Source organism: Dipteris shenzhenensis, chromosome 7 (assembly GCF_047967505.1).
Source record: "Dipteris shenzhenensis isolate YYH24624 ecotype China chromosome 7, Dip_SZ_1.0, whole genome shotgun sequence".
In the NCBI taxonomy this organism is placed as follows: Eukaryota; Viridiplantae; Streptophyta; class Polypodiopsida; order Gleicheniales; family Dipteridaceae; genus Dipteris; species Dipteris shenzhenensis.
The window spans coordinates 22,908,521-22,923,947 of NC_141602.1; the positions used below are offsets into that span (position 1 = coordinate 22,908,521).

General features: G+C 40.2%; 1 protein-coding gene across 1 annotated transcript; it reads left to right on the forward strand.

Annotated features, from left to right (window-relative positions):
* Window positions 1-1,387: 1,387 nt before the first annotated feature.
* Window positions 1,388-5,019, forward strand: LOC147900116 (carotenoid cleavage dioxygenase 8 homolog B, chloroplastic-like). The gene is made up of 10 exons (XM_087376582.1): window positions 1,388-1,747; window positions 1,847-1,920; window positions 2,006-2,230; window positions 2,421-2,532; window positions 2,801-2,932; window positions 3,037-3,234; window positions 3,539-3,729; window positions 3,837-4,026; window positions 4,394-4,496; window positions 4,871-5,019. The coding sequence occupies exons 1-10, from the start codon at window positions 1,388-1,390 to the stop codon at window positions 5,017-5,019; spliced, it is 1,734 nt and encodes a 577-aa protein (XP_087232708.1).
* Window positions 5,020-15,427: the final 10,408 nt, after the last annotated feature.

Below are 15,427 nucleotides of genomic sequence, written 5' to 3' on the forward strand. Positions count from 1 at the left end.
TCATTTTTTGTCAAAAATATCTATGATGCTCCAACAGTTTCCATCTAAAAATCACTCCCTTGGAATATCATTGCCTATGACACTCTCTCTAATTTGGATTTCGTCTTCATTTTTGGACAAAAAGTATCTATGATGCTGTAAGAGTTTCTGCATAAAAATCACTCCCTTGGACCATTGCCTATGGTTGTCTCTCATTTCTCAGTAATTTTGAGTTTGTCTTGATTGATGGTAGGAAAACTATTGTGATGCTCCAAGAGTTTTCACATAAAAATCAATCCATTGGGTTATTGCTTGCAACTCTCTCTCATGAATTTGTAATTTGGCATTTCTCTTGATTTGATCTAGTGAAAAGTATGTCTATGATGCTCCAAAAGCTCTCTCAAACATTACTCCCTTGGACCATTGCCTATGACTCTCTCTCTTTGTTAATTTGTAACAAAAAATTATCTTTAAAATCAATCCCTTGGACCATTGCTTATGAGACTCTCTCACATATGAGTAATTTGGAGTTTGCTTGTGGATTAGCTTATGACTCTCAAATGTCACATATGAGTAATTTGGAGTTTTTATGTTGGAAAAAACTATCTTATGATGCTCCAAGAGATGTGTCAAAAAAATTCCTTCCTTGGACAATTGCCTATTACTTTCTCTCATATATTAGCAAGGTGGGTTTCATACCCACATGTCCATTTACGAGTTGATGGGGTCCTACCCAATTAGGATTCTTACATTAGGGACAAGCTTTCATGCATGTCCACCCGCCTAGTTGAAAAAATGATATGGTTGCCGAGTCATGAATGGGCAGTAGAAAAAAGTTGGATGGCTGCTATGTGCCATCGAGGAGTATGTTTGTTGAGCGCAAGCATCAAACCTAGGTATGTTGCATGCTGGTAGCATTACCAACTAGAGAGGCTCTTCTCGATGCATAAAGCGGGTCCATTTTGATTACATTTGCTTAGTTTGCATCGTGGGCATCCGCATCATGTGAAGGTAGCTGCTGAAGATGGCAGCCTCTAAATCTCTTTTAGACAAAATTGTGAGTGCAAAGCGACGGTTGGGAAAGGGGCCAAATGTGGAGAGTTTGTGTGGATATGTGGTCAAGAACTTGTAAAGGATGTTGCTAGAAAGCATCAATCCCTTGGACCATTACCTATGGAGTTCTCTTTCTCTCTCTCTCTCACAATAAAATGAGCAAAATGAGGAGTATATTGCATGGCTGGCAAAGTTTGGCATCCCGATACACAAATTCTGCCCGTTCCCTCGCCCTTCACCCTGTCTTTTGCAGCCATCTCCTTCGTTATATATTCGCCACCCTTACTCTTACGTCGTCTTATCTCCTTTGCTTTGCCATCATCGCCACCTCCCTCCCCCTCCCTTCCCAGCCTCCATGGCTGATTCCATCTGCCTCTCCTTGCCCTCCTCTCATCTCCCCCACCAGCTCCCTTCCCTCATTGGTAGCTCCTCCCATCGTGCCGATTTCAGTACTCCTCCCTTTCGTCGTCACATAGAGCTTAAATCGTCTCCCAGAAGCTCTGCCCATCTCCCAGATGTGCAGAGCAAGAGGACTTCCGCACTTGTAGCACAGGCGCAAGCCACCGATGCCGGCACTGCGATGGCAGAACCCGTAGCCTCGCCACCACTAGCAGGGACTGCCAAATTAACACCAGGATACTCCTCGTGGAGGAGTGTTCCAACAGAGCGATGGGAGGGCGAACTGTCTGTCCAAGGATCCATTCCGACCTGGCTTGTAATAATCTGTCTTTGCTTCTGGTTCTAGTATAATCTATGCCGTTCAGATTCCTCGACAGCAACTTTTCTATACTAACAATTTTGTTTCGTCTTACAGGATGGAGCATACTTAAGGAACGGTCCTGGACAATTCCATGTTGGCGATCATGAATTCAAGCATCTCTTTGACGGGCAAGTCTGCAAGTCCTTTGTAGGAATCGCTCTTAGCATTCATGCGGATGATTCGGCATGACAAATTGCATTGTTTTCGCTGCAGGTACGCGACCCTGGTGCGCCTTCACTTCAAGGATGGGCGCCTTAGAGCCACTCATGCACAACTGAAGTCACAAGCCTATGAGAATGCCAAAAAGCTCGGCAAGCCATATTTCCGAGAATTTGCCGAAGCTCCCAAACGTGAGAACTTATTATCATACTTTGGCGAATTGGCTTCTATGGCATTCGGCACGACACTGACAGACAACGCCAACACTGGAGTGGTCAGGTGGGTTCTTTATCAGTTTTCTGAAGAGATACTCAACAGCACTTACACGTCGGAGGCGCCGTGGGAGCTGTCCCCTGTGGACGATCTTCACCTAATCCTTGTAATTTATAGCGGGCTTTCCTGTCGCGTGACCAATTCGTGCACCTCGTAAGATGATGTAATTTATTCTCCATCTCTTCTCCATCTGTAGGTTGGGAGATGGGAGAGTTGTCTGTTTTACTGAGACAGTAAAAGGGTCAATCCAGATTAATCCGGATACATTAGAGACCATGGGACGATTCGAATACGATGATAAAGCCGGGGTAAGATTTGAAGTTCAGTACTTTCTGTTAGGATCTCAATGCACTTTGTTCGCCACTCGCGATCTATTTGTCTTTCTGGCTCAGAGACAACATGTCTGAGGTTTGCAGTACTTCTGCGTCTTACGAGTTTTTCATTTTGCCAATCCGTCGGCTCCAGTTTTTAACGAAGCTAAATAATTTGAGAAAATTGAATCCAAGAGAACACCTCATTATCTCTAAGTATAGAATAAGGTTCCAGTCGTAATTCGCATGGAATTATTTCTTGCAGGGGCTAATTCACACCCCTCATCCTTTTGTGAATGATGAGGAGTTCATTACTTTGCTTCCGGACCTAATAAATCCAGGTTACACAGTCGTCAGAATGGAAGCTGGAACGAATACTCGAAATGTGATTGGAAGAGTGAGTTTTTTGTAGAGCCACAAAATGTATGTATTTCCATGCATGTGGTGTTGTCAAGCGTACCTATCAAAAAAATAAAATTATCTTGTTCCGCATGTGTCAAGGTCAAATGCAGAGGCAGTGCACCAGGTTGGGTACACTCGTTCGCAGTAACAGAGAACTACATCGTTGTTCCAGAAATGTCTTTGAAGTACTCTGTGATGAACCTCCTGAAGAGCGAGCCTTGTCCTTGGTTCAAATTTGATTGGGCGCCTGACTATGAAGCCTTCGTGCATGTACTTAAAAGGAAGACAGGAGAACAGGTACAATCAAATCTCAGAAAATGCACCCATTTTTTGAACTCTAGGCAGTCTTCTAGGCATTCCAACGCTTTCGCGTTCTGGGGTTCATCTTTTTCTCTCTATCAGGCTGTTACGTCATTGCCGTCCAAATAAAAAAATGTAGAGTTGCAACGAGATGAAGGACAAAATCTATGCTATAACGAACAAAACGATGCTATGAATTGCAATTCAAGATTAACGCGAAAAGAAAAGAAATCAGGGCTGCAAACACACTAGAGGGATGCCATCTGCAGTTGGCTTGATCAGTCCATTTGTGCAAATGTAGGTTGCAAGTGTGCAAGTGCCACCGTTTGTGACCTTCCATTTTATCAACGCGTACGAGGAGACGGATGAGGCTACGGGAAAAGTGCAAGTGATTGCGGATTGCTGTGAGCATATGGCGATGCCCACAATTCTGGATCGCATGCGTTTAGAACCGCTGCGAGAGGAACCAAAAGACAACATTCCGGATGCCAGGTTTTCTCTCTTCGTGTCTCTCAAAATTAGTGCTTATTATAGGCTCACGATCTCTGCTGCGAAAGCTAGCCTATCTCTGCAGCTAACGTTAGCTATTACGGTTGCAGAGTGGGACGCTTGATTGTTCCGCTGGATGGAAGTCCGGAGGGTCAGCTAGTGACAGCAGTACCCCAGGATTATCATGGACGGGGATTGGATATGGCTTCCATTAATCCACTTTACATGACTTACAAATACCAGTATGTATATGCCTGCGGTGCTCACCGGCCGGCGCACTTTCCAAACATGCTCACGAAGGTATCGCGTAATCGAAAGACGAAAATTGAACACTTTGCACGCTGCACATGCACACAAGATTGACAGACTTGAAATTTTAAGGTGTTTACAGACTAGAGCTGCACATGCCTGCCCATCGTGCATTGAATGCATCTGGGCCGTGGGCTGGACATGCCCGTCCATGATCCGTGGGTGGTATCCATGGTGGGCAAGTTTGTAAACACCCTTAGATCCTCCCACGCATACAAGAATGGCAGATTTTAAAATTTGTTGATTTTAGACGGACATCCCTCTCGATCCGGGAATCTAATAGACCCTCTTATTAACAATTCATTCTTTCGTAATTTTCCAGCGACTAATCTGTGATCCAATTTTGAAAATGTCGCAGATTGATCTTGTGAACAAAACAACAGTAAATTGGTACGAGGATGGCGGCATCCCGAGCGAACCATTCTTTGTCCCACGGCCTAGTGGTGTAGCTGAAGATGATGGTATTTTACTCACTAAACCATGTAGTATTGTTAATATTTTCTATTCTACAATTAACTAAAACATATAAAAGAGCCCCCACACACTATGTAAGATAGCAGTTCATTAATAAGTTCACCAAGAATAAGATAGCAGTTCATTAATAAGTTCACTAAGAATATGTAAAATAGCATGCGAGCTAAAGAAACAGGGGTTTGGTTTTTGTTTGGAGTTACACAAAACATATATGCATAATGGGCAAAAGGGATACTTAAAACCTCCTTTATTAACTCACTTGATCTAGGTGGGTTTTATATAGTGAAGGAGAGTCCTACTCCCCCCATTATAACTCTCTCTCTGTCTCTCTCCATCTTATGCCTGTAATTGTACACTGCAGGTGTTGTGCTATCCATCGTGAGTGACAATAAGGGAGGCTCTTTTGTGGTTGTGCTTGATGGGCCAAGCTTTGAAGAGATTGCTCGTGCGCCTATGCCGCATGGTATACCTTATGGGTTACATGGATGTTGGGTTCCTAATGAAAAGTAGGATGATATCAATCTCTCTCAACACGAAAAAGTACTAGCTATTGGCAATCAAAGTATGATGCCAAAACTCGATGATTATGGAGAGACACACAAGCCTAATTTTATATCCCGATATATATGTGATACAATCAAAGGGCAATATCCAAAACATGTACATAGTTAAAATTTTATTTGTGTGGGGTTTGTGAATTTGTTAGCTCAAGTTCATGAGATGTATTTCATTTTGAGCACCACGCTAATGTATATGGAAAGAGATGTACAAAAGGTCTTATTCAATCTCGATTCTAAACAAGAAAACTTTTTGCTCTTTTGGGATATACATTGTATTTCATCAGTTGTAATTTACCTCATAATTCGTAAGGTTAATTGCTTTAATACAACTTTCATAAATATGTGCATTTCTTTACAAGTATAAAATTATGCTACACTTGATTATATTGCATTTCAAGATCTTGCTCGAAGTTATACACATGTGTAAATGACACTTCAATATTAAAGTATGTAATTAAATGAAAATTAGATATAAATGTACAAAGCAACACCATTTTGGTCATTGGCACATCTCCCTCATGTTGAGAAGAATCACACTTTTAAATACATTAATTGATATGGCTACTTAGAGGCATCGAACCTCAATACTGGATAAAAATAAGCCCCTAGCTAATAATGAAACTTAATCTCTTGGATAAATACCATCAATATTATTATGTTCCATTATAAATCAACACAATATTCAAAAAATTAGACTTGTTTAAAGTCTGAATTCAAAAATAGACGTACTCGAGAGTCGGGAGGTGTGGATTTTGGATAGAGGAGAACTTTTAGAAGGCGCCATATGGTGCTTTGTGCGATGGCTATAGTAAATACCAAGAGATGGTAGCTGGTCACGTGGTCGCAAATGGAGGATAGTAGAGTGGGGGGAAACCGCCAACATGGGACTCTCTAGCACCCACTACATGGCACACGAGACTCTAGATCACTGGCAGAAGACTTCAAACATGCCGAGAGTCTGACCCAACATACTGTGAGGAAAGAGACAGTACAAAGAGGAGAGAGAGAGTGAGTGAGAGGGGTATAGTGAGGAGAGATAGGAGAGAGGAAGTACAAAGAGGAGAGAGGAGAGAAAGTGAGTGAGAGGAGAGATAGATAGATAGATAGAGAGAGAGAGAGAGAGAGAGAGAGAGAGAGAGAGAGAGAGAGAGAGAGAGAGGAGAGGAGACATAAAGAGTGAGGAGAGAGAGAGAGAGAGAGAGAGAGAGAGAGGAGCGAGGAGAGAGAGAGAGTGAGTGAGTGTGAGAGAGAGAGAGAGAGAGAGAGAGAGAGAGAGAGAGAGAGAGAGAGAGAGAGTGAGAAGGACAAAGAGAGACAACAAAGAGACAAAGAGAGATAGAGAGAAGAGCGAGGAGAGAGAGAGTGTGTGCCAATGAGAGAAAGAAAAAGGGGGGGAGGGAAGAGAGAGAGAGAGAGAGAGAGAGAGAGAGAGAATATATATATATATACATCTAATATTTGTAATATCTATATTATTTATTATATATTATACATCATGTATGTATAATATTTAATATAAATAAATATATCTTATCTTACTTCTTACTACTTCCTTACAAAATTTATGAATACACCTGTGATTGTATTTTTTGGGCAAAATTTTAAAATCAGATTTTAGTGGAGAATCCAAGTATCTGCTAAGCTTCCATAAATACTTCTTATGATGAATATTTTGCTGATGATTAATAGCTTGGTAATGAGAATTTTCAAGATAACTTTCAATACCAAAGTGTGATGGGATAACCACTTACTATGTTTAATCACTAGGTATACACTTTTAAGATTAATCATTTAAGATACTTATTAGAATTATAGAACACTTACTACATTGTTTAATCATTTATATACAAATTTAAGATTAATCCAATATTTGTAATGATTAATCTATCTTTTGTTTAGAAAGGCATAGTCAAACACGTTCCATGAACATGGTACTTTGAATTATCATCTCTTTAAAACATCAATAGATGACCAATTCTCTTAGAAAGGTGGTGTACATATACACTTTCTTGGTATAAAAATACACCCTTAAGTATAAAATGAAGCTAATACACAACTTTTATACACATTGTAAATAAGAGTACTCTCATTAAAACAAGAAAAGACAACGTACTTGGTGTGCACATTGATCAGAGACCAAAAGTAAATGTCTTTATTCAAACTCCAAATCATGTTATTATAATGCTCTTATCTTCATCCTCTTGAGTACCAATATATTTCCTACTTCAAATGCTTACCATACATCCATGATCCTTGGAAACACTTACTCTTCATGAAACACAATGCAAGTGTGATCCCTATATCTTGCAATGATGGTGTTCAGATCCTACGGACTTTGCTGCTCACCCAATACACCTTTCATGCATCTGTAGAAGCGAGTTCTCTTTGCCATACTCTTATGTGTAAGTCTCTTGAGTCTTGCCCTTTAGTGATGACTGCCACTTTCCACACCTAATCCATCCCTCCCTTGCCTTTATCGAGACCTCAGAAGTGTTGAGCTTTCTTTTCATCTGATATAAAACTAAATTTAACCTTTTTTATTCTAGAATGTACTTTGAGACATGATTAAATATGTACATATAACAAATGACCAATTGAATATTTACATCCACTCAAACTATAACAAATTTCCTTTTTGTCCCTCATCAAACGCAATCCTACAAGCTTTACAAAAGTGTTGTCCATCAATGGTATGAAACTTGCATCTCTCCAAGAGCTTGTGTTCTGCCAACATATGTATCTACGGCTTTATCTTGGAAAAAAAGTCCAAAAAAAGAGAAAAAGTTTGAAAATCCTACCAGCAGCTTGAGAGAGAGGAGGACAGAGGTGAGAGATGGGGGAGAGAAAGAGGAGTGAAGAGTTGAGCGACATGAGAGAGGGGGGAGAGTTGAGCTGAGAGGGGAGAGGTGAGCCACATGAGAGAGCTCAGGAAGCCTGGAGGAAAGGAGGGGAGGGGCGATGTGAGAGAGAGGAGGGGAGAGAAAGGGAAGAGAGGAGGGAATGGGAGAGGGAAGGGGTGACATGAGACATGAGACATCATCAAGCCACATTCCTGTTGGGGGGCTGCGGGAGGGGGGAACATACTATTCAAAATTTTTGGATCTGTGTAAAGTCCAATATGAGAAATGGACTAAAAAACAGTCCAAATTTTTTGAATGTACTAGTAATGTTGTTTTTTGAACTAGATTTGACAACTCAAAACAAAAGATTTGGTGATTAAGTACTAAGAACATCAATGCATAACTAAATCTCTTACGAAGTTGATCTACATAAACATCTTCATAACTTCTTATGAATTGAGCTACTATCACCTAAGAACATCAATAGATGACCAATTCTCTTAGGAAGGTGGTGTAAATAAACACCTTTATGTATAAGTGGTGTGCACACACCTTTATGACCATTTCTTTTAGAAAGGTGGTGTACATAAACCCCTTAGAAAGGTAGTGTACATAAATCCTTTTATGTGTAAGTGGTGTACATATACACTTCACTTGGTAATAAAAAACACCCTTAACTATAAAAATACATTGACATAAAGTTTAAAATACACCATTAAATATAAAATGGACCTCATAAACAATCTTTATACACAATAATGAGAGTAAAGAAATAAAAAAAGTAGTTAAGTTTTTATTAGATATTCGCTTTACATAGAAGTTCAAAACTTGTGAGTACAGAGCCGTTTGCCATCATGTTCCTCAATACCAATGTCCTCAATGCTAGGCCCTTGACTACCAGGGCCCTGACTAATAGGTTGCTTTAAGATAGTACCAGTGTCCTCAATGAGCCCTTGGCTACCAGGGTCCTAACTAATAGGCTACTCTAAGACTGGAGTTTCAGTAGCAAGGTTCTCACTAGTTTGCTTTTCAGTTCCAAGCAATTGACTAGTAGGCTGCTCTAGAGTTTCATGACCAAGTTCTTGGTGAGTAGGGTCCTGGCTACTAGGTTCCTGACTAGAAGGCTACTCTGGAGTCTATAGGGTCATGGTTGAAGAACCATCTATGCCTCCTGGTAACTCCTCCTGGTCATGCTTTGCCTCGTCCATACCTTTTGTGGGTAAGGCTTCCTTGCTTGATCCACGTGCATGTCCTTCACCCAAGATCAAGGGTGCCTTCTTCACTTTTAATTTCAAGGGAAGTGCTTCCACCTCTTTAGCCTTACCTTTCCCTATGACGTGCTGTACTACTACTTCTTGTTGCCACGGGCCTTCCCGTATGATGAGTGGAACCTCCTTGACTCTAGTTGACAATTGATCACCCTTATTCTTTGTGCGGATTTCTTCTTCGCGTAAGTCATCAGATGTAGAGCTTTCATCCTCATCATCACTTGAGCTAGAATCATCACCCTTAGACTCACTACCCTCGTCTTCGACATTTCCCTCACTACCCTCTTTTTTGACATTTTCCTTTTTGAAGAAGGTAGTGCAACTGTAATATGTGTCAAAGAACTCAATCTGATGGGGGGTTTCAATGACATTTACATTTCTACCTTGGTGTAGCAATTTCTCAGCAGCAAAACCCATTCGATACAATGCTATTTCCCACCCATCATTCAGTAAATTCTTTGTCATCTCTAGTATCAGATCAGCATCCATTGGCTTTTTGTAATCCACCATTGCTGCATCAAGCTTAATCTTATTGTCCTCAAAGTAATGAAGATCGAGAGTCCTTAAAGGAATTTTGATTAGATTGCCACCACCCCTGGATAAGAAGCACATCAAGAAAGGCTGCAAGACTTGAATGGTAGTGCCTTCCAAGACAGTCATACGATTGCATAGGACTATACCATGGTATACTTATGAAAGTAAATACCCAAATGAAGATGTCAAACTTGCATACAAGAAATCCCTTTGTGATTCTGTCATGAACAGGACCAACGTTGATCTTTTCTTATTTGCCATAGGACCTTCTATGATAAACCGCACAAGTTCAACTATCCGTGGCACTGCAAGGTCTTGCAATTCATCTATGAAAAATACACATGGCTTCTCCCAAGAATGACCGCTTATTGTTATGAAATGCTCTATATCAATGCCATTGATGTGTGCAAAATTTGTATCATTATCTGAAAGTCTCTTAAACGCCACAGGATGAAGAGTGATAAACACGTATTTCATTAAATTTGGATTGGTGCACTGTCCAAATTCATTTTATGATATAATTTTGGATAAAACATTTAAAAAAAAGAGGCTCTTATAAAACAAAACTTTGAGTCAAAAAAGAAGATTTTAAAAAATCAAACTAGAAAAAATGATGTGACATGTTATTAAAACTAGAGTACATTAAAAAAAGAGGACATCACATTGTTAAAAGAGACAAAAACTAAGATTTTAAAAAATCAAATTAAAAAAAATGGAGTGACATGTTATTAAAACTAGAGTACATTTAAAAAAAAGCATGACACATTTGTACAAGAAGTAGATCATATAACTCAAAGCCATATGGCGTCAAAAAACACCTTACATTAGCTCAGCCTAGAAGATCTCATCTTGGTCTCTCTTATCTTCTCAATAACCCAAACTCTAGAAGATCCCATCACCAATCTCTCTTATCTTCTCAATAACCCAATCTTCTCTGTGAGGCTCTTATTGTTCTCTCAGCATCCACATCAAATTGCCCATGATGAGAGCTGCGATAACAAAGGTTACTTAATAAGTCTAAGAGATCTTGTCGTGCTTTTATAATATGCCTTAAAAGTCTTTCACTCTCTGCTATCTTGAGAGTCTCCTCCCTCTTTGCGTGCCTCTATGCATCAAATTCCTCTCTCTCCATTTGTGTCAATGGAGAGCCTTGTCGAATTCTAACCTCTCTTTGCGCTCCTTGGTTAGCAATCCATTCTTTGAGACTCTTAATTCCAGACTCCATGTCTTCGATGATGCCAAGGACATCTATGGGTAGGGAGATGATAAAGAAAGAGAGATGGACTAGGATGGAAGAAAGAAGAGAGTGTTTATGGAAGGACATCAAATCGCCCATGACGAGAGCTACGATAACAAAGGTTACTTAATAAGTCTAAGAGATCTTGTCATGCTTTTATAATATGTCTTAAAAGTCTTTCAATCTCTACTATCTTGAGAGTCTCCTCCCTCTCTGTGTGCCTTTGTGCATCAAATTCCTCTCTCTCCATCTGTGTCAATGGAGAGCCTTATCGAATTCTGACGCAGATTGAGATTTTTGATTGATGTGAGTTCATCCTGATCATCTTCAGCTTCAGGTTCTGAGTCTTCTTTATCTTTCTCTTCTTTTAACCGTTTTCCATCCACATGATCTTTCTCTACAATGGGATGATGCCTTTCTCTAATGCTTCGAACCGTGGCTCTTGTAGTACTAGCCTTTTGCATTTCATGTCGTGGTTTGCCATCAAGAGCTTCTAGCATAACTGCAGTGGATCGACCTTCATCTTCTTCAATTGTTTTTAATTCCCGTGCACTCAAGGCTTGTGTTTCATCATCCTTAGTGACATCCACCATTTCTTGCTCTAGAAGTTTGCGCTCATGTTCTACATGTTTGTGACAGTGTGCAAGTTCTTCTTGCCCTTGCATCGAAGTTTGTGCTTGATCTCCTTCATGTGAAGATCCTTGAATCTGAGGTGCATATTGTGGATCCTGAAAGTACTCAAACCATAATCTTTGCATGCATCCTTTTTGCCACCACACTAGGAAATCGCTCCCAAGTATATGCAAGAGCCTCCAATGCACTTTGCAGCTTTGGAAACTTTGATGGTTGAGGAGGAGGCATCACAAAGGTCTTTGAGTCTCTCCTTGACACAACAAAATGAAGACCACCAACTTCAAGATCTGAACTCTTTGTGAAAATATCCATAAAAGTCTCTTTTGGCTCTATCATTATGCCTACTACAAGGCTTGAAGTCATATCTTTCTTAGAGAATGTAGCATCCCATGGATCGTCAACATCATTGAACTCCCTTTTTGATATAAGTAGAAACAGTCTCTTTTCCTTTTGATGAAGAAACCAAGCTCTTCTGCCCATGTGATATCGAGTCCACCTACCAAAGCCATTGGGGCTATATTCCTTTCCTTTCAAATTCAAAGTGACATCAGAGACCCATGCTAAACCCTAAACCACATGTGAGTGAAGGGACTGACAACGATTAGGAACTAGTTAGAAAAATTTGAGCATGGCTTCGATTGGCAACTTGGAGAATTGTCTCTCCTCTAAGGCAATCTAATCTATGCTAAACCAATCGTCGAAGTGAAGAAACACAATAAATAATTTCTTTTTCTGTGTTCATTTTAATGTGCTGGGGTTTAAGAGGCTTAAATATGCAAAAGAAGGGGTTTTGATGTAGAGGCTAAACCTGCATGTGAGAGAAACGAAGAGCAAGTATCTAAAGAAAAGTTAACATTTTTCAATTTAAAAGATGAATAAATATAAAAATATTATCTCACCTTCAAAACAAACCATAAATTCACTCTTTTATAATTTTTTAAAAGTATAATATAAAACATGTAAATATATAAAACTTTCTCTCTTTCCTCTGAACTTTCTATCTCTCTCTCTCTCTCTCGACTCCTAATTCTCTCTGTAGCCATAGTCAAAACACCCCATTCTCTCTCTTAATCTCTCTCTCTCTCTCTCTCTCTCAACTCTTATGCCTTTCCCTCTCTCTCATATCACTCATTCTCTCTCTTAGTTTATCTCAAGTCTCTCTTTCTCTCCCTCCCATGGTCACTAGGATTTATCATTCTCTCTCTTCATCTCTCTCTCTCTCTCCCTAGGATTTGTAATTATTTCTCTCTCTCTCTCTCTCTCTCTCCATCTCTCTCTCTCTCGATTTATTATTCTCTCTCTTAATCTCTCTCTCTAGGATTTGTAATTCTCTCTCTCTCCTCTTCTCTCTCTACCTAGGATTTATCATTCTCTCTCTCTCTCTCTCTCTCTCTCTCTCTCCCTAGGATTTGTAATTCACACACACTCTCTCTCTTACCCTCTCTACGTCCCTCCCTCTATCCTCTTGGCCGCTAGGATTTGTCATTCTTTCCCCCTCTCTCTCTCTCTCTCTCTCTCTCTCTCTCTCTCTCTCTCTTTCTCTCTCTCTCTCTCTCTCTCTTTTCTCTCTTAATCTCTCCCTCCCTTCCTCCCTCCATCCTTCTATCTCCCTCCCTCCCTCTCTCCCTTTCTCTCTCTCCTCTGTCCCTCTTCTCACTCTTAATCTCTCTTTCTCTCGAATTCGATCTTTAGAGAAGCTTCTTTCTTGGTCGCAATGCGAAGTGCCTCCACGTATGTTGTTGGATCTTTACTCATTACTTTTGAGTGAAGATGAGGCTCCAAAGCCATAACAAATTTGCTCATCTTTAAGTGCTCTATCCCTGAGAGACTTTGAGGGGCCGCTGATGCAAATGCCACAGCTCGCAAAGTTGCCCTTTCATACTTTGTCCATAAAGTTTCATATCGGATTGCCAATTCAGAGACCAACTCACCCTCTCCTTGATAGAACCGATCCAACTGCAACATCAAAGCATTTGGCGACTCCACTGCCCCAAATCTCTGCTTCATTGCTGCCACCACTTGGTCCCAATCCTCCTTGGTAGAGTCTAGCAAGGTCTCATGCCAACTCAAGGCTACACCTTCAAGAAAATTAGGCAAAATCTCCGCCCGATCCTTCATGGACCATCCAGAAAGCCGGCATCCTCGAACAAAATCCTAAAGATAAGGCTCCGGGTCTTCCCCTTGGGTCCCTCAAAACACTGGAATCTTCACCATGATGAAACACAAAAAGGAAACACCAAGATCCAAATAATATCCCAAACAAGATCCAAACAAGATCCCACAAAGCCTTAGTATACCAAGACCAACTTATTATTATGCATAACCACTTGTTGAAAACCCTCCATAATGTGATCCTCAACAAAATCTTCAAAAATAAGTGTATACATGCATTCCAGAATCACCCTTCTTACAATAGGAAGCGCACATAAAACCTTCAAGATATTAAACTCTTTATCATTTGCATAGCAAAAGAAGTTGAAAGCATTAAGAATCACCACTCCACTGTTAAAGTCGAAAACTACCCAAAGACTCAACTCTTCTTCACACCAAGCTGCCAGTGCATGGAACAATCCCCAATCTATCATCGTGCCTTCTACCGATGTTGTCGACTCACCAACATATTCAATAGTGCAAACATAAAGGATATGATCATGGTGACTGTGCGAATAGCTTGAGCATCACCTTCACAATCTTCAAGTTCTCTTAAAGGGGTTGCAATCTCTTCTAACAGAGTTCTTCCAGGCATCTTCTTTATCTCATCAAAACACATGCCTCTTCTAGGCATAACATGCAATCAAGTACACCTGAGACCGTTTAGTAAGGTGGGATGAATCCAATACCAAACATACCCGGCATCTCCACCAAAAGATGTGACATGAAGTTGGGGGTAATAAACTTCACGCACCTCTTCACTTCCTGCTACTTTCGAACTGTCTGCCAAAGATATTTATCATTGAGAATGGGACATTAGAAAGAAGCTTTTATGCCAAGATACCACACCATACTTTCCTCCCTCAGATGAGAATGAAGATAGTAACATCCCAAGTGATGTTGTAATCAAGCATAGGGAGAAGGAAAGGATCAGCAGAGGCCATAATCTCAGCGAGCCAGTCTACACCAAAGAGAAGAGTGATACATTATTGAAAGAAGATCTTGTGGCTCAACATGACATGAACTGATATATATCGAGGAGTTTGAAGGGGCTGATTGGGTCGGATGGGTAGATTCCGAGGAAACATTGCACCTCCTTCATAGACACCTTTATACTTAGCTCAAAACACTCTACAAACTATCATTAGACATAGAGGCCTATAACTTTTAGTAGAGACATGATATCAGAGATTTAATCACAGAAAGAGATGTGCCTTGAGATGGGCTCTGCACTGATATAAGTTTCATTGAAAACAGACAGATGGTTGAAGAGATATGGATAGTTTACTAGAAGGGTAAAAACTATCATGAAAACAGACTATCAGACACAAAGACTCATAACATTTTGCAACAGTATTTGATTCAAGATCTAAGTACCTAAAGACATGTGCCTTAAAGAGAGCTTCGCACTGATATATGTTTCATAAGAAACAGAGAAGCGGCCAAAAAGTTATGGATAGTTTACTAGACGGGGGTAAGAACTATCATGAAAATAGACTATCAGACACAGAGAATCATAACTTTTTGCAGCAGTATCTGATTCAAGATCTGATCACATACAAACATGCGCCTTAAAGAGAGCCTTGCGTTGATATAAATTTTATTACAATCTGACTATCAGCAGAAAGTTATGAGCAAAAAAATAACAGGGGGTCAAACTATCATGAAAACTGTCCTCCACCCATGCTAATTTCG